Source organism: Nuphar pumila, chromosome 13, assembly GCF_984573655.1.
Source record: "Nuphar pumila chromosome 13, dmNupPumi1.hap1.1, whole genome shotgun sequence".
Classification (NCBI taxonomy): domain Eukaryota; kingdom Viridiplantae; phylum Streptophyta; class Magnoliopsida; order Nymphaeales; family Nymphaeaceae; genus Nuphar; species Nuphar pumila.
The window spans coordinates 99,317,999-99,337,916 of NC_143261.1; the positions used below are offsets into that span (position 1 = coordinate 99,317,999).

At 39.0% G+C, this 19,918-nt stretch overlaps 1 protein-coding gene across 3 annotated transcripts in view; it reads right to left on the minus strand.

Moving 5' to 3' along the window:
- Nucleotides 1–18,356, minus strand: part of LOC149819420 (uncharacterized) — a 64,551-nt gene extending 46,195 nt beyond the window's left edge. For 2 of the 3 annotated variants that reach the window (XM_089985988.1, XM_089985990.1), the window contains exons 1-7: nucleotides 17,530–18,356; nucleotides 14,881–15,417; nucleotides 14,636–14,785; nucleotides 12,396–14,552; nucleotides 12,188–12,304; nucleotides 10,822–11,004; nucleotides 10,658–10,720 (exon numbers count right to left, since the gene is read on the minus strand). In XM_089985988.1, coding sequence (XP_089842114.1) covers nucleotides 10,658–10,720; nucleotides 10,822–11,004; nucleotides 12,188–12,304; nucleotides 12,396–14,552; nucleotides 14,636–14,785; nucleotides 14,881–15,417; nucleotides 17,530–18,336 — 4,014 coding nt within the window. In that variant the 5' untranslated portion in view covers nucleotides 18,337–18,356. The remainder of the gene's footprint in view (nucleotides 1–10,657; nucleotides 10,721–10,821; nucleotides 11,005–12,187; nucleotides 12,305–12,395; nucleotides 14,553–14,635; nucleotides 14,786–14,880; nucleotides 15,418–17,529) is intronic. The other variant, XM_089985989.1, reaches the window with a different exon arrangement.
- Between the last annotated feature and the right edge of the window lie 1,562 nt (nucleotides 18,357–19,918).

Here is a 19,918-nt window from a genome sequence, read left to right on the forward strand (position 1 = left end):
TATTCTTGACTCATTCCAAATTCAAGCTCCAAATTCAAAGTCCAAATTGACTTTGAAGTTCATTCATAAATTCAAATTCTCAAATCAATTTTGAAATTCCAAAATTCCAACTCAATTCAACATCCAAAGTTCAACTTTGAAATTTCTGATCCATCTTCTGATTCAAAATCAAGTTTTCTTCAAGTTTTAAATCAAAGTTGAGATTGATTCTGAATCTCAAAATCCAAATTTTCCTAAAAGTTCCATCTGGGTTTTCAAAATCCAGATCCATCTTCAAAAGTCTCATTTGGACTTTCAAAACCCAAATCCAAAATCAAATCTTAGTCTCAACTTGGATCCAGATTTTCAAGTATAGGACTCCATTCCACTTTGGATCTCCAATCACGGATCCAAATTCCATTTAGGATTCAAATCCTTATTCTACTCTGGATCTCCCATCACAGATCCAAATTCCATTTAGGGTCCAAACCCTTATTTCACTTTGGATCTCCAATCACAGATCCAAATTTCATTTAGGATCCAGATCCTCATTATACCATTGGATCTCAGATTCAAATTCAAATTCCAAATTCTTAGGATCCAGAATCCAACCCTACTTTGGGTCTCAGATTCAGATCCAAAATCCAATTCTTAGGATCTATAATCCAATCCTACATTGGATCTCAGACTTCAGATCCAAATCCATTCTAGGATCCAGAACCCAATTCTATTTTGGATCTCAGATTTCAGATCCAATTCCATCTTAGAATCCAGAGTCCCACCTTATTTTGGATCTCAGATTTCAGAATCCAAATACCATCTCGTATTCCAAGTCTTAAATCCAATTCCCTTCAAAATTCCAAATCCAAAATTCCACTTAAATTCCAATTCTTAAAGTCAATTCCATTTTCATTCAAACCAAGTCCCTATTTCGGATCCTAAAAATCAACTCAAAACACTATTCAGAATCCAGAATTTGGATTCGGATTTCATCTTAAAAATCCAACTTTTACAAATCTCATTTCTCAATTCCTTTAGATTTCCCATATTCCCTTCTAAAATCAAAACTTCAAAAGTGGAATTCAATTCCATTCCAAATATTCATCCAAGTTCAAAATTCTAAATTCAAAGTCCATTTATGACTTTGAAAATTTCCTTTATTCTCTTTTTTCAAGACTTCAAGATCAATTTCCAAATGCCAGATTTATTTTCCCAAGCTCCCGATTATTCTAAAAAACTTAGAACTTTTTAATCTTAAGTTCTAAGTTAGAAAATATTTCTTCACTTTATCGGATTCACTTGGGATTTCTTCAAAATAATTTTCAAAAAAGAGCATACATCTTTGCATTTGCACAAGCATGATTCATTGTGCATTTTTAGACCTAGGATAAATACTTAGATAATTTCTTAAGCAAAGCAAAAGGCATTAATTCGACCCTTGGTTCGATTACCCCTGATAAAGGCGCCAGGAACGGTCGAACCTCGTACCGACGAGCGGATCCCGTCTCCCAGTTTTCCCGCAAATATTTCAAAAACGGAGGCGAGTTATTTCAAATATTTTTAAAATTAAGGTCAAGTGAGACCCGCAAAAGAGTTCCTCTTCTCTTCTCTTCTTTTTTTTCTCTTCTCTCTTTCTTTTCCGTTCTTTTATCTTTTCTCCCTTCAAAAAGGAGGAAAATAAGAGGTTGGAAAGGAAAAGAGAAGGAAGAGAGAGAATATTACGAGAGAAAAAATTTTGCGATGATCACAGGTTAATGCTAAGTTAGACTTATGGAGACAGACATTGGAAGCAAGATGTTTTAAGTTGAGTAAGAGTAAGACAGAATACATGGAATGTCGGTTTAGTAAGCAACGAAGTAGTGATGGGAGTGTAGTGAAGCTTGGTGAGCAAGAAATACCGGTGGATGATTGTTTCAAATATTTGGAATCTATCATTCAAAAGTATGGAGAAATTGATGGAGATGTAAATCATAGGATAAAGGTTGGGTGGATGAAATGGAAAAGTGCAACTGGAGTGTTGTGCGATCGTAGAATGCCATTGCGGTTGAAGGGAAAGTTTTATAGGACGACTATTAGGCCCGCTTTACTATATGGTACGGAATGTTGGGCTACCAAGAAACATCATATTCAAAAAATGAGTGTAGCTGAGATGCGTATGCTGAGATGGATGTGTGGAAATACAATAAAAGATAAGATTCGGAACGAGGAGATACGTAAGAAGGTAGGTGTTGCACCCATTGAAAATAAGATGAGAGAGAATCGTTTACGGTGGTTTGGACATATTCGGCGAAGGCCTAATGATGCTCCAATTAGAAGGATGGAGAAATGGGAAAATATATTAGTTAAAAGAGGTCGGGGTAGGCCTAGGAAGACATGGATGGAGGTGATAGGAAAGGATATGAATGCTTTGAACCTCACCGAGGACATGGCATTGGATAGAAATGATTGGAGGAGAAGGATTCATGTGGAAGACCCAAAATGATTTTCTTTTTTGGTTCATATCGCCGACCCCAATTGTTTTGGGATGAAGGCGTAGTTGTTTGTTGTTGTTTGTTGAATGATAATGTGTGGGATCATGATATGAATGCAAAGATATTAAGCAATCCCTATAATATGGAGCAAGTGATTCATATGACACGAACATATTTGGTGGAATGGATTCTCTAGAAGAACGTCTAAGGGAAAACTTTCGATTTAAGATTAAGAAAATAAATTCACACATATCTAGTAAAGACATCAATGAATGTTACGTAATATGAATAACCACCTTTAGATATAACCGGAGATGGACCCCAAACATCCGAGTGCACAAATTCAAAAACTCGTGTTGAAACAAAAGTTTTAGTTGGAAATGGAAGACTTCATTTTCCCAAAAATGCAATCTTTGCAATTTATATCTTTTTCTTTACAAAATTTGTTTCCAAAAGGAAAAAGATACATTTTAGAGTAACTTGGATGTCCAAGTCTTTTATACCAAGTTTCAATATTTTTATCTTGGACATAAGTACAAAAAGAGTTTGTAGGAAGAGATAAATAATCCATATAGTAGAGGTCACCCTTTTTATGGCCTTTCCCAAGCCGCTTCCCGGACTTGAGATCCTGCATAAAGCAACCTTTAGATGAGAAAGATATTTCACATCCATGGTCGGCAATTTGAGAAACCAAAAAAAGGTTTAGGTTTAATTTTGAAACCATTCTTACTTTTGGAATAAAAAAGTTTTAAGATTTATTAGGATCTAATGTTCCTATACCTTTTATTTTTAAAAAAGTTCTATCGCCCGTAGAAACACAAGATATTTTTGAATTAATGCAAACATCGTTTAAAGCATTTTCATGAGTCATATGAAAAGACGTTCTGGAGTCTAGAATCCAAGAATACGTACCAAGTACACATGTAGAGGCATCAGCGGCACCGATGTAGAGGAGATAGACTTGAGTAATTGATGAAGAGCCACAGATATTTGACCAAGAGTTTTTTTGAGATCCCCGTTCTTGCCTTCATCTTCCTTGGTGATGGATTTTTCAACGAAAGCCACCTTAGGCTTGAAAGTTCTATTTAATTTTGGGCAACCTGGTTTAATATGGCCCAGCTTATAGCAATGATGACACACGATCATCTTTCTACCTCCATTATAGTTTTTTTGTTTTCCATGTATATGTCTTGACATTGTTGTCGGGTTTAGATACAGCAAAGACTTCATATATACTTTTATTCATGTTAAGCCGTGTTTCTTCTTGAGTGATTTCGGCAATGGCATCTTCTAAAGGAGGAAGAGTGAATCTATGAAGAAGTGAGGATTTTACTTGTTCAAACTCAGGACGAAGCCCAAATAAAAATTGAAAGAATCTTTCTTGTTCCACTTGCTTTTGCCTAAGTTCAACATTTTCTATAGCCACCCACTTAGGCTCTAGGAGAGCCAATTCATCCCATAGTGGATCTAGAGTACTATAGTAATCTTGAATGCTCAAATCCCCTTGCTTAGTGGTTCTTACATTTTCTTGCAAAAAGTAAGCTCTTGCAAGATCTTTTTTGGTATACATACCCTTCATAAAGAACCAAGCCTCACTGGCTCAATGAAATTTAGCTATGTTTGGACATAGCTTGAGTTTAACATTATTCATAAACCACGCTAGGATTTTTGTGTTATTGCTTTCTCAATCATCTACCTTTCTTTGATGTTCTTCAATTGCTTTGAGGCGAGAATCTCTCTCAAGAGCTTTTTTTTTATCTCCTTCGATCTTGGTGAGCTTTAATTGGGGTTCCGGAATAGAACTCATTACATAACCCCAAAGTTTCTTTCCCTTGAGATTATTCTCCATCACGGATGCTCACATCATATAGTTCTTGCCATTGAGCTTGAAGGATAGATCGATTTTGGATTTCATTGCACCAACAAAGTATGAGAGGAAGAAGGGAGATCTTACAACTTTCAAGAACTTCGCTCTGATACCATGTAATGAAGTATGTGAAAATATAACAAATGCTTAAAGCATTCACAATGTCCTACAATGGACAAGAGAGAGAGAGAGAGAGAAAGAGAGAAGTCACTATGGGACAATAGAACAAGCCTTAAAAGCAACACACATAAAAGAATATGAACTTTATTAGAGAGGAGCTCTAAAAGCATTAACAAATACAAGGGGAGAGTTCCCTGTTTATACACAAAGTAAGCAAAAAGGAGAGGCTAAAAGACAAAAGAAGGGGGCCATTGGGGGCTCCCCATAGAATCGTTGGGGATCCTATGTGGGACCCCCCAATGTCAAACAAAAATGTGTGAAATGATGAAAATACCCCTATCGGGTATTTTATATATATATATATATATATATGTGTGTGTGTGTGTGTGTGTGTGTGATTACATATATTTTAACAGAACCTACACGGAAAAAGAACCAGACCTTCCTGTAGCATACTTCAACAAATTCCATTCTTGTTGCGCAATCATCAACATCGTCATCAAGCATCATCCCAACTACATGGGGTCAGCTTTACTAGTAATGTTTCTCCATTCCTTCCCATCTAAAGCTACGAGTTTGGTCATATCTTCCATATTACCTCATGCTTCCTTTCAAGTCTTCAATGGCCTTCCTCTTTTCCTAATTTCTTCCACTTGTATCATGTCAACCATTCTTATGGATGTTGTAATAGGTCTCTGTGCAATGTTGAAACCATCCTAAACAACATTATCTAATATTTTCCTTTATTGGTAAACTCCTCTTTAGATATGTTCATTTCTAACACATCTCCAGGCATCCATCTTAACATACGCACCTCTGCAACATGCACTCTCTCTTCTTGTTGCTGCTTAGTCACTCAACATCCAACACCATAAATAGTGTTGGTGTTAATAGTATTTTTGCACAAACGTCATTTTAATCATAGAGTCCACTAGGTTGTTCCCACTTTATTCAGCCAGCATCAATCTTACTAGTGTTATCTTCTTCAAATTCACAATCTTGTTGTACCATCCCAATGAGGGGGATGAAATCAAAAGTAATTCCTTTTGTATGTTCCATCCCAAAGAGGGAAGAACTTCCCAAATTTTGGGACCATTCATTTAACAGAAGACTGCATTATGGTTACACTCGGGACTCAGATTATCATGGAGGACAATCTACTCTGGCAAAGTTTAGTTAATGGAATCTCCTCGAACAGTCAAGATCTCCATCTGATGATAGTGTGGTTATTAAACTAAATAATTGGCAATAGGTAGCAACAAGTGTAGTATCCAATTAACCTAGACAGGTCAGTCCTCTCAACCCGAAAAGCAAAAATATCTGTCTCATGCTATGTAACACGGACTCTTCTACCAGAGCACCGCACCTGGGTCGCACCCGCACCTGTGCGGGTGCGACACTTGTACACGGCTTTGTTTGTCAGGTGAAGTCAACCACACTGAGGTCCATTTGTCCAAAAGTAGATTCAGTTAACCCTAACAAAGTCCGGTTTTATCTATATTATATAAATTAGTGTTGTGAAAGGCGTTGAGGCGTAGCGAGGCGCTCCACCAAAAACCAAGGTGAGGCGTAAAGCGTAAGCCTCAAAAAAAAAATTGAAAACTTAAAAAAAAATTATAAAAAATATCTAAAAATACAAATAAATAAAGAAATGCTTTATTGATTAAATAACAATCAATAAGAAATAGAAAATCTCAAATAAGTACTAAAAAATATGAGATTAACATATAAAAGTAACTAAAAACTGATTACATAACTGGAAAATATATGAGATTAACCAAAAAAAGTTAAAATATACTAATAAACTGATTACATAACTGAAATAACTGGAAAATATACGAGATTAACCCACAAAAGTTAAAATATATGAGATTATTCTAAAAAATACGAGATTAACATATAAAAGTGACTAAAAAAAATGATTACATAACTGGAAAACACATGAGATTAACCAACAAAAGATAAAATATACTAAAAAACCGATTACATAACTGAAATAACTGGAAAATATATGAGATTAACCAACAAAAGTTAAAATATATGAGATTATTCTAAAAAATATGAGATTAACATATAAAAGTAACTAAAAACTGATTACATAACTGGAAAATATATGAGATTAACCAACAAAAGTTAAAATATACTAAGAAGCTGATTACATAACTGAAATAACTGGAAAATATATGAGTTTAACCTACAAAAGTTAAAATATATGAGATTATTCTAAAAAATATGAGATTAACATATAAAAGTAACTAAAAAACTGATTACGTAACTGGAAAATATATGAGATTAACCAACAAAAGTTACAATATATTAAGAAACTAATTACATAACTGAAAAATATATGAGATTAACCAACAAAAGTAAAAATATACTAAGAAACTGATTACATAACTGAAATACTGGAAAATATATGAGATTAACCTACAAAACTCTTACTGATTATGTCTCATAAGTCTTGTAAAAAAAATTAAAAATTTGTGCCTTGAGGCACAGAGGGCCGAGCCTCAAGGCGAGGCACGCCTTTTGCGCCTCAAGGCACGTTTTTTATAACACTGATATAAATAAATACATAAATGCACACACATACACATAGTGTTAACTTAAAACTGATAATATATATATACCCTTCTTGCACTGCCGCACCCAAGTTTTTTTAAAGTGCCGCATCACCACATTCACACCCGCACCTATGTGACATAGGTCTCATGTATTACATTCTACCCTTAACCAGTTAGTTCAGGCACATTGCATATCAGGTAAATTAAACCACAGAACACAAAGCATGAAGGCATGAAAATATACAACAAAGAACTACAGCGGTTGCTGAAGTATTGAGTTTGTAACACCCTGATCTTCTGTAACCCATGATTTATGTATTTCAAAATAATTAGATGAGTTTTTACGTGAAATTTATGTTTACTATTATGGAATAGTAGATTCCATTGATGGTTGGGTTCTGAAATTGTTGAAATCGGGTTTGGATCAGACCCGATTTGATCCAGGACAAACCCATAAATTTTGGGTATGTTAATGGCATTTTAAGACAAAGGACTTACCCGGTATTTGTGAGAAAGATAAAGGATTTTTTCCTAGAGTTATAGAAGGTATATTAGAAAAAGCTCTTGGTTTTATGGGTAATGGCACAATTTAAATTAGGGGAGCAATTAAGGGCAAATTAGGTAGAAGGAGGGTATGTTGGGAGATTTAATTAGCAACAAGGGTATTTAGGTAATTAGGCAGGGGAAGCTGTATTTAAAATGCACAGCTCAGCCCCCATCGATTTATTAGGTTTTGAGTCTTTTGACATGTAATGATTTGGGTTAAAATAATGTTTTGAGTCTTTTGACATGTAATGATTTGGGTTAAAATAATTTTACTTAAAGCTCATTAAGTTCTCTATCTCTCCCTTGTTACGCATTTTCCTCACTCATTGTTCACCCTCTCTTACCCTATGCAAAAACTCTCTCTCTCTCTCTCTCTCTCTCTCTCTCTCTCTCTCTCTGATTTCACGCCATTTCCCTCACATCATTCACGCTCTAGCTGAGGAGGAGAGGCTTCATCCTATAGAATCGGGTTTGGTGGTCCTAGACGGCGAGTTTGGGAAGATTCATCAGGGAACTGAGAGTTTTTGCGAACCTGGGGGCTCATAGCTCGTATTATTGGGTGGATTCTTTGGTTTTCTTACATTAATCAAGGTGTGATCCCTGTACTCCGTGACCCCCCTAGGTGCAAGTATGCATGTAGAGGAATTTATGTTTTGGAATCCCTTTTCTTCATGAACCTCTAGGGGCTTGTAGCATGAAGAAGAATTTGTGTTGGAAACCATACTAGTTTCCTTGATTTTTGGCATGTTTTGGTAGGTGATTTTATGTGTAGTTCCTGAGTGTTTTTATATCGAGTAAAATCCGTGGTATGCTACCTGATTTTAGGAAGTACTTGTGAGGAACAAACCATGTTAAGATCAGAACTTTGTGGAAATCTAGCATGCCCATGACTGTTTAATGTTTAGAAAATGGTGTTTTTAAAGCATACCTGCATGTTTAAGTGGGTATGAGTTTTGAATGCAATCTTGAACATGTTTTTTCTCGTAGAAATTAATGATAGAACTGTTCACCTTGTGTTTTATGATGAAAATCCATGAAATTTTTGTTTGAAACTCTGTTTTGAAACATGGAAATTTGGTTTGGCCTTGTCTGGGGTTGACAAATGTAGATCAGGAGTCAATACCCTCATGTCTATGCATTTTGCTCTGTCCCCAAGGGTTGACTTTTGCAGATCAAGTGTAGACACCTCATTTCTATGTTTCTGTCTTGTGTTTCTTTTGGGGACAAAGGTTCGACTCTTGTATCAGAGTTGATCCCTGCAACTCCGTTTAGATTTGATATTGTGTTGAGTGGACCACTACAGAGCTAGAGTCAACTCTGCAGGAGGTGAGTCGATTCGCAGGAACCAGCTTGAAGCAATTGGGTATGGGCCGATGGGACCAATGTTTGTTGATTTGATCAATCTTTGTGCCATGAAACACTAACTTGATTTCGGTTGGTCTAAGAGGGACCCAATTCGTGCATAGATGCATATTTCATATTGTATGATGTGTGTTGCATGTGGATGTGGAGTCCCACTAATTTCATTAACGAGTATTACGAGGATAGTAATACCAACGAAAGGAAGATACATGAATATGTACAGTTAAAAATTTTAGGGTGATGACCCTAGATGTATCTATTGAGTTCTTGTCTTTTGGATTGTAGAGAACTGTTCCCAATCACGGTGGCTTAGGGAACACTGGACTCCGATACTCAATGCGGGGGTGGAGCTACTGCAATAAGCCTTAGTAGTGCACTACGACAACACAGAGAGAGACGAAAAGTGTCATGGACTTTGTTGTCCCAAGGAGAGGGATGCCTTGACGAAAGGTCTCGAACTCTGGTGCAAGCGTCACAGTAACCACCTAGGGATTTAACAATCAAAAGAAATTGATGAAAGAACACCCCTTGAATGGCGCGATGATGCCCATAGTGATGGGGGAGTGGTGCCCTCTTGGTTGTAAACAAGATCGTAACAAAATTTGTGTATGAGCATGGCATGTAATGCAAAAGCAACTAAATAAAGGATGAATAAATTTCCCATCCATGTAGGTATGCATAGTGATCTATGTCTGGGGTCGACTCATGAGTAGGGGAGGGTCGACTCAGAGTGAATTTCGGTATATCTGAGAGTCAACACTTGAATTAAGTGGGTCAACTCCCTGTAAATTAGTTTTGATTAGTTTGTATGAGGGTCAACCCTTAGAAGTGAAGGGTCTACTCCTCTTTGTTGACAAAGTTGTTAGTGTATAGCTGAGGAACGACCCTAGTGTGAGAGGGTTGACTCCTAATGGGATTCAATTTGGTCCTGAGGGTCGACCCCTGAGTTGGGTGGGTCGACTCTTCTTTGATTCAGTTTGGTGGTTCAGTTGGTCTGAGGGTCGACTCCTGAGTTAGGAAGGTTGACTCCTCTTTTGTTTTGTGTTATGTTCTGTTCTAAGGGTCGACCCCCGAGAGTGAAGAGTTGACTCCTCGTTCTTTGAGAGAGGTTTAACCATAGTTGAGGGTTGACCCTTGGTTCAATAGGGTTGACTCGTCCTGAGTTTATTTCCCAGTGTGAGTTTCACCTGATGAGTTGAGGGTCGATAATTCTTGTTTGAGAAATGGAATTTGGCCAAGTGGTTTTTCAATTGTTTTGACCTCGTGCTACTACCTAGTTGTTGCTCGCGCACAATAGTTCGGTCACACTGAGACATGTATTGTCCCACTCCTTTGATTGTTGTTGTTTTAAGTGCCCAGCGATAGGCGGATGTGGCAGCGGAGGACACATGGACGAATCATGAACATCAATGGACGTGGACATGAGACTGCTTCTGTAGTTTTTGGAAATTTTGTGCATCGATGTATCGATAAACATTTTGTACAAGTTACATTTTGTAAAATGAATGATTTTTATGTTTTTGCATAAGTGTAAAAATTGTTATGTGATTTTGGATCCTGGTTTGGAAACCTGCATTCAAAAAGGAGTTTTAAAGAAAGAACAGCCTTCCGATGTGTTTTCAAAAAAGAAATAAGGAATAAGAAATTAGTGAAATTTTTTTCGTTAAAAAATCGATAATTACTTTGGGGATTACAGAGTTACACTTGAAAGAAAAACTTACAAGAGGAGGGGGAAGGGGGGAATCTACCTGAAGGCATGTCTCTTTAATACCATTACGACCCTCCAAAATTCCAGCTTCTTTTATGGGCTCCTGGCAGATGAATTCTTCATTTTCAGTTTTTTTCTGATGGAAAACACATCCTCCAGGAAAAGATCAAGACAATGCTTAGCGCATCTTAGTAAGGTCCTTACCAGATTTCGTACAGGGGGTAAACACACAACCAGATCCACATCACTAGTTGGAAGTGCCAAACCCGTTGCATTTGAACCAAATATCTTTGTCCTTGAACGTGGCCAGAGCACTTGAAGAGATCGAGAAACCCTCTTGACAGCCCAATTAACATATGGCTTTTTCATTATATTTTCAGCACCAACCTGACATTACCAATAAGAAGATGAACCACTATTAGTATTGCTGTTCCCTTATTAGCTGAAACATTAAAAAAAAAAAACTTGAAAACATGGCACTTATAACATGCAAATATACTTCACTTTGAATAATGAAATGTGTTAGGGATTACAATACAAAATAAGCAAGTTCATAAATATATCAGCTATTTCCTCTCAGCACCCCAAAGGCCTGAATAAACAGGCCCAAATCCATATGACGAATTCACATGTTGCACCACCACAGATCATGTGACAAGCACTCCAAACATAACTAGACAGCAATAATCAGCAACAAACAAAGAAAATAATTATGCTAAAGAAATATTGTCATACAAAATGTGAAGCACCGATTGGCACTGTCCATACAACCTACCGTCATGAAGAAACAGATAAAAGTATACAAAGGAGTTTAATGAACCAGAAGATAGATGCAATATTAAGCATCATAATAATTATTAAAGTCCACAAAGCAAGAGGGGGCAAAAGAAGAAAAAAATTCAGGTGGAATAAGCATTCGGGAAGGCAAGCAGAAACATGAAGGGAGGTATTGCTGTGACATGTCATCATGGATGTATCAATAACCTCCAAACACCTTTAGCATTGCACTTTGAATTAAAAAAACAGAAGCCAAGCCTAGATACTGTTAAGCAACAAGCACTAATGAAACGCTAAAACAAGATTGTACAGCCCAAGAAGCTTCTTTTCTACATGGCTGGAATTTAATAAAATAAATATATTGAATAGTCATTAGCAAGACTGCCCTCTATAATAAAATAACAGCAGAAAATAAAGCCAAAAAGAAAAGACAGCAAGGGCATCACCTAAATGAGCAAACTACCATTTAAACATAACATTAGGAAGACTTTTCCCTTTTCCTTTGCCAGAAAATATATTCATCAAAATAGCAAGCTTTCCAACTGATCACAGATTTACCAAATAAACGCCCAGCCAAAGGTGCCAAGCGCATATGCTAGAAATTACCAAATAGGCCTGGTCATCTGAAAGATGCAGAAACATCCGCATAGAGAGAATGTGACTCAATCATATGTCCAATAGCATGCAACAGCGGTCTAAAATAAATTATAGATGGCAGCTGGAATTCATTTTCCAAAAACATTCACCAAAGGAGAACATACAATGAGCGGGAAATCAAGAGATAAGCACCAACCTTCTTGCAGAAAAAATCAATTTCTTCATGAAGAAGACCATGCATCAAAGCCAAAGATGCTTTAAGATCAGGAGATTTCTGTAACTCCAGAGATTGAAGCGGAAATGCAACATCCGGCTGGAATGAATCAATTTAAATTTATACAAAAGGGAATAATATTACATGCACATGTGATAATACTTTTAAATTTTCCATGATATTCACTTACATGTTCCTGATCCAGGGATAGCTGTGAGATTGCAAGCAAACGATCTTGTAGCAAGGAACCAGGTACAGGTTGCATCAGCGCTGTGCTAGTAAGACACTTGCCTGGGCATGAGGGCCAAAAAACTTCTGCACCATCTACACATGTTTTACCTTCCTCAAAACTTTTTTCATCTACATACATATTTTTCATGCCCCAGTGCCTAGGGCTGGAGCTTCCAGACCTCACGGTAGGGAAGCCCCTCTGCTTTCTTGATTCACCAACAGGAGAAGGGGGAGGCGGCCGTGGAGCACGTGGAACACAAAGTACTACAGGTGATGGAGGCCGTTTTATTCGAGGGTAATCCTTTCGAGTGCGAGGTATGCAGGGGCTACTATGATCAAGACTTACCTTGAAGTCTGACCTTGAACCTTTCCTTGATAAATTTGGAATGATGATGGGACGCAATATAGGGCAAGGCAATGCATCCCTTGGCATCCCTTCTACAGAAACAACATTTTGGTTCGTCAACGAGCCAGAGACTTTCTCTTCTTCTGGTATCATAGAGGAAGAGTGGCGCATCATCCCATTAACCTCATTCCCTGGCATAGCATAACCAACTGACTGGAGTCCAGGTGCCAAAGAATCAAATGGAGGACAAAATGGGGAAGCAGGTGGAGAAGCCAAACCATTGGTACTGTATGAACAAGATAAGCCAGGCACCCCAACAATTTCATCTATTGCTCTATTCAAATCAGCTTCATGTCGTGCCCAAGAACTATCGTCTGAACTAAGAGAAGGAGGCCTTGAAAATCCTGTTCCAGCAAGATCAGATGTGTTCCAGTACATAACACCACCACCGAAGAACTGACTGTAGTCCCTGTCAGAAAATGGATGTGTCTCATACTCTTCCTCCGAAAGCCAATGTCCCTCAAAATCATCGGACAGATCTACACTTTTTGACTCATAAAGATCCACCCCTTCGCCTATACAAGCTTTCTCATCCTTACTTTTTGCTGTACTGCATTGTGCTCCGTAGGCAGTAAAACCAGAGTGTAAAGAAGGCTGCAATCTTGGAACAAATCCAGAATCGACGTTATGTGACAGAGACAGGCTTAATCTATTATTGCTTTTAACAGCAGGAGGCCAATCTAAACTCACTGCAAGAGATCTTGAGGACATCATTGTGCTGCTATCTTCAACAACCGAATTATTTGTGGTGTATTCCATGGATATGATAGACTGCTGGAAATTATTATGTAAGTTGCATCCCACTTCCAAGTGCAATCTATCTGTAGCAGCTGGGAGGTATTGTGCATTGACGGATGGGCAAGGAAAATGTGACACATTTGGCCATTCATTTATTCTTCTTCCACCAAATCCTGCATTGCCATTGGCATGGTAATTATCATCCTTGCTCACCTGCAGAAGTGCAGTTTCTTTAGATGGAATAACAGTTTCTAAAAAGTTTGGCCGCCCAGGTGATACCACTGGCAAACGATTGCCAGGTGCACATTCTGGTTTATTGTGCTCATTATCTTTAGAACATATTAGAATGCCTGACTGCTCCGCAGCTGAAACGTCATCTGAAACAGAAATGTTATTTGAAGAATTCCTTATAGACAAGGCAGAACACACACTACTATTTAGCTCAGAACATACAGCAATATTTTTTATATTAGTGTCTGGTGAACCTTGATTACTTGGGACATCTTCACATTTGTCTCTCGAGTCAGAAGTGAATGAGCAGTTGCATACTCCTTCAGAAGGATTCGTTATGCTTGAACTCGAACATCCAAAATATCGATCAGTTTTTCCAACTGCAGAATGCACTTCAAGATCTTCATGGACATCTAGAGTAGCATCAATATCATCCCCCTTAATGGAAGCATCCCAAGCACTTGAATTATATGAAAACTGAGCAATATTTATAGTATCAGAGAGATCATGATCAATATGAGGATTAACCACTGCTGCCACAAACTGTATTTGCTGATGCTGCCCACTGCTAGTTCTGGAGGAAGGATTATTAGACAATTGATGTCTATCCACAAGGCCTTCGGTGTTATCTTCACATGATCTTTTGGATTTTGACTTGCTCTTTTTACTCTTGGAGCTTGTTTTCCCTCTCCTCAAGTGAGCAACAGGGGCATTATTATCAATTAATCCTTCAGAAAGTTTCTAGCAAAACAAATAAATAAATAAATAAAATCAAAGCTGTGGTTTTAATATCAAAGAGAGTGATAATTCAGAACAATGATTACCATCTCCGTTTCTGCAGATGAATTGGCTTCTGAATGATCATTATGTAGTGTCACAGCATTAACCATGTTATTAGTAGTGCCAGCTTGCATCCAAGTAGCCTGTGGCAGATTGCCATGGTTGCACCCCTCAATAAGTTTGCATCCATGTTCCTGGAGATTCACCCAAGACAATCAGTGATCAAAAAACCTTCTTAGTTCAGATTTATAAAACAGAACCACCCCTAAAAAATGAGGAAAAATAAAACCTCAGAAGGCTTTAGGCATGTAACATCAACCAGAGGAGACTGCTTCTTCTGAGATGTGCTCTTTCGTCGGGAGCCTTTCTGTTTTCCTTTCGCATGACCTGCATCAGACTTCTTGATGGATTTGTTAAGCTGAGGTTTCATGTTCAGATTGTCCAGAAGCTCAAGCTTTATACAGTCACTCGACAAACGCAAAAGAAACTCCCTGATTCTCCTAAGCATACTATCTGAAAGGGTAGGAATTGAGGCCAGTGAACTAAAGAAAAGTTTTTCTGTGTCAACCTCATGATGCTGCCAAACTAGTATTGAAGCAAAAAGCTCCTGGAGTAAAAACAATCCATTAAAAATATTAGCCAACGATGAAGATGGTTGGGAGGTTGAGACTACATCCAAGAGCACTGGGTCAACTTGAGAAACCATTTGAATAGTCCTCTCCCACACTGGAGATATGTGGTGCCGATGTACTTGGATTGCATCTACACTATAATAGTCTCTTCTGTCCTTCAAAACATCACTTCTACCAGCCACAGCCTCAGTAACCTGGCATTGTTACATCCATCAATGACCTTATCATACAATGAAGCCTCTCCAACACTTATGATAAATCATACATCATGTTCATTTGCCACAAAGAAATTTTGAAAAATATGTGGGTCAAGCACTTAACAAAAACACAATAAATGAATCCAATCAGCATGCCACATGACCATCAATAACATTTTTTCAAACAGATATTAGTTTGGCTCTTCTAATGTGCCCCAAGAAGTGGTCTAGTGTCCTAGAACACAGCATGTTTTTGGTTTTCCATCTTAAAAGCATTACTCAGTTGACTTTACACAGAAATATATACAAGGATCAGATATGTATCGTACGTTCATCTGGAAGGGGCTGGTTCCCATGTCTGACACAGGTATGGGCACTGGTACGTCTGGATACAGGTCTGACTGGATGCAGTAAGGGCCAGATTAGACCCGATAACCATAACCCTTTTTAACCTAAAACTTGCTTTTTCTTTGAAGTATTTGACATGATTTGACATAATTCCAATTGTTACTTGTTTACATACACAAAACACACACACACAATATATATATATAGTCGCACAATACCCATACTTATACAAATTGCCGTGTCATACCCTTTGTCCCCGTACCTATTTGACATAGATATACACAGTTTTTAAGGGCATTTCAAGAGGCATTAGAGGCCTATACCCTAGAAATCTTTCCACAATGTACGCCCCAGAGGCTTAGGCCTCTCAATGAGGCATGGGCCTCTGAGAGGCCCACACCTCTCTCAAAAGTCAATAAAATAACTAATACTGGTAAGTTACTAATAGTAGTTACAAAGAGGGCTAGTTACCTACTATGAGGGTCAACTTTTTATATCAATATACACTTAAACATTTAAAAAGAATAAAAGTTTAACTCATCTTTAATGCTAAAAAAGGTAAATTGTAAAAAAGGACATGCAGGATTTTTTCATTATTTGAATGTTAAAAGTTGCCTAAAAAATTATAGGAAAACTGACAAATAACCTACAGTTTCAATTGACACAAAACGAAACAAAAAAGATGGGATTCTTTTCAACAAAAATTAGTTGAAGGCAATAATGTTTTTAATTTGTATTTTGGTCTTGTGTATTTTGATATGATATTTCTTTTTTTTATTCTAAACGCATGTTTGTTCTTTCTTCAAGCTTCTTTGGTTTGTGGTTTGATGAAAATATTGTCCATACATATAAAATTAATGATGAGTTTGTTTAATCTCGGTAGGATATCATGTCAAAAATTAGAAAAGAAAACCAAGAAGAAATTTAGTCATAGATTACAATATAAATTTGCTTTTCCGTAATCATTTGCAATAACTACCATTTATTTATGCTTTATAGTTAACGAAGTACTTCATTCTACAGTTACTTTTTTATATTTTATTAACTTTACACATTGAAAATTAGAGGCTCACACCTCACTACGCCTTGAAGCTAACACCTCACACCTATGCAAATTCTGAATTTGTTTGGTCAAAACAGATTTTTCAATGATCCAACCTCACACACGCTTTATCAAATTAGTGCAATTAAGCATACGTGTGCATACATAATTATTATATGCACACATATATATAAATACACACAACTTGATAAACGGCAAGTTTTTGCCAACTCGTGTATACATGAATTTGCATATATTTTGATATTGAAATTATATGAAATAATTAAATTCCATCTATGAGATTCCACACGCGCACACACACATACACACAGCCACGCATTGACACTTGAATACACTATATGCACAAACGCATGTGCACGCATGACGCAACACGCATATGCAAGCACGCCCCAGCATGCGTATGCACGCAGACACAAACACACGCACACACGTATGCATGCAAGTAAAATGAGATGATAGAACTACACCATCGTAACCCCTTGGATTGAAATTCGAATTCTAAGTGCATTCTTTCCAAATACGTCTGTGTGCATCTAAAACGCTGCAAGTTTCCACGAGATAATAACATGGAAAGAGAGAAAATATCGATGGCTCACACCATCTACAATCTGCAACGTCTCTCTAAAAATGCTGCCAGAAAACAACTTCAAGCAGAGGAATGCGAAAAAAAGAACAAACACAAAAGCGAAGCGACTTACCAACGCTTTGGTCGCCTTCCGTGAAACCACGTAGAAGACTTGCTTCTTGATCCTATCGTCCAGCCCATTCCACCAATCTATGCAACCCCTCTTTCTGGAGAGCACGTTCTCCACAACCCCTGCAGCATTCGCCCCCGTTTTCACCTTCACTCCCCGCTTCTTCCCCCGTGAATTAGCCCAAGAAAACCTCAAAGTCAGCTCCATCTTATTCATCACGAAGGACTCCATGCTATAGTACCCCTTCGCCTTCAACCACGGCAACTCCTCCCACTCTGTCGCCGTGGGCACCGCCGGCCCCCTCAAGAACTCCCCGTTGGAGACCCCGTCCATCACCGCCGCGAAACCCTCCAAATCCCTAACGAAATCTTCCGACACGGTGACCGTATCGATGGGGGAACAGGAACCGACCGCGCCTTCGCCTTCCCTGGAGCTGAAGAGGCGTACGCTCCGAGCTAGGGCTTCTTCGGAGGGATTCGAAAAGCTAACCCTAGCGAGGAGGCCGCGGGATCGCCGGAAGCAGAGGCTCGGGAGTGGCGGGTCGCCGGAGGGGACGTCTGGGAGGATGATGAAGAAGCCGTGGCCGCTCCGGAGGAGGCGGCACTGCATCTGGAGGAGGAGGCGGGTCCATGCGGGATCGACGGCCGTGAGGGCGGCCTGCCTCTGATAGACGGTGAGGGACGAGAACCAGTCGAGGATGGCGTTTCTAGGGTTTGCAGAAGAGGAAGAGGAAGAGGAGGAGGAGGAAGCGTGGTAGAGGGCGACGTGGTCGGAGAGGTCGTCGATCAATTGCTGGCGATTGGCGCTCATTTTGATCGCAGGGAGAGCGGGAGATCGACTCGCCGGGGAGGGGGGGTCCGCGGTATTTATAGTTGCTCTCTGGTTGGAGTTCCGATGCCGGAAGCGGGCGCTCAACGGGGCGGTTTTGGCAGTTCCGGGTCGGGTTCGGTGTGGAGTCAGAGAATGTAAACGGATCGGATTCGGATAATATGAGGCTATTAGCAGATCCGACTAATCGGATATTGTCTAAAAGGATTTGGATTCGAATTCGGATTTAGATGGTAAAAAGCTCATACTAAATTTGATTTTTTACATGTAATGTGGATCCAGATATCCATCGAATTTGGTAGTGAAAGGCAAAACTGTGTGAATCTCATTATAATTTGATATGGCTTTGGCTTTGTAAATTTGACCAAAGGGAGACGGATCAGTCAGATATCAGATAAAATTCGATCCATTGACTTCCCTAGTCCAGTTTATAGGTCTGCCAATGGGTCAGACCTCCTGCTAGATTTTGTCTAGGTGGAAATTAAAAAGAAATCGCTTGACCCAACTCAGGCCCATCAAGGAGCCCACCTAAAACCCGGCCTGAGTTGTTGTCGGGCTTGGGCCAAGCCCTTTCAGCCCATCTAGCTAAACGGGTCGGGCTAGTTAGGACCTGTTCTGTTGTCACTTTCAGTCGGGCCCACGCTGGGCTAGTTAGGGCAACTCTTAGTCTCCTAGTGAACTTGGGCTGGTTCATACCACCTGAAAGTTCAATGGGTACCCTCACTGATGTCTACAACTACAGATTGGGATGGGTACGGAACTGATCCAAATTAGAGTGTTGGTACTGGATCTGGGCCTGATCCCATCAAATCAGGTTTAGGCACCACTTCTCACCATATCAATTATTGGGCCCGTTACAAAGTTCATGCCACTGCCAGGAGACTGTTTGCACTAGATATCTCTCAACAGGTTGGGTATGACCTGATATTGGCCAGAAGATCCGGATCTGGACTTAAAGATGTAAATCCATTTAGTTAATCTGGTCGGAACCATAGAATTTGCTTAAGATTTTTTCACAACAGGCCTGGGGTCTGAAACCGGGTCCATTGTTCTTCAATAGGGATGGCAGTGGACCGGGGCGGGGAGGGAGACAAGTTTTCACCCCCGCCCCATCTTAAAATCCTGCCCTCCATCCCCACCTTCATCCTCACACGGGTTTTGATTTTAATCTTCATCCCCGTTTCATGTCCTCCATCCCCGGTTCAAACGAGGACAAGGCAGGATGGGGCAGTGTAAAACCCGCATTTTTTCCTGCATTCCATTTGAAATTTTAATGGAAAATTATTAATTTGGAGCCTGAGATCCAAATTTTTAATCCAGGATCCATATAGAATATCATATAACATATACCACATAATTTAACTTATGGATCCGTGGTTGAATCCATTTGGATCTGACCTTCGGACCCACTTCAGTAAGTCATCACGGATCCAACTCTAAGGGGGCTTTCGAGTTTTAGGTCCGGACCCGAGCCACGCCCCGTGAAATGGAAAAAAAAAATAAAAGTATAAAGAAAGAACCAATAAGTGGGTTGTTCGATAAAAACCTGCTGGGAGCAGGAGTC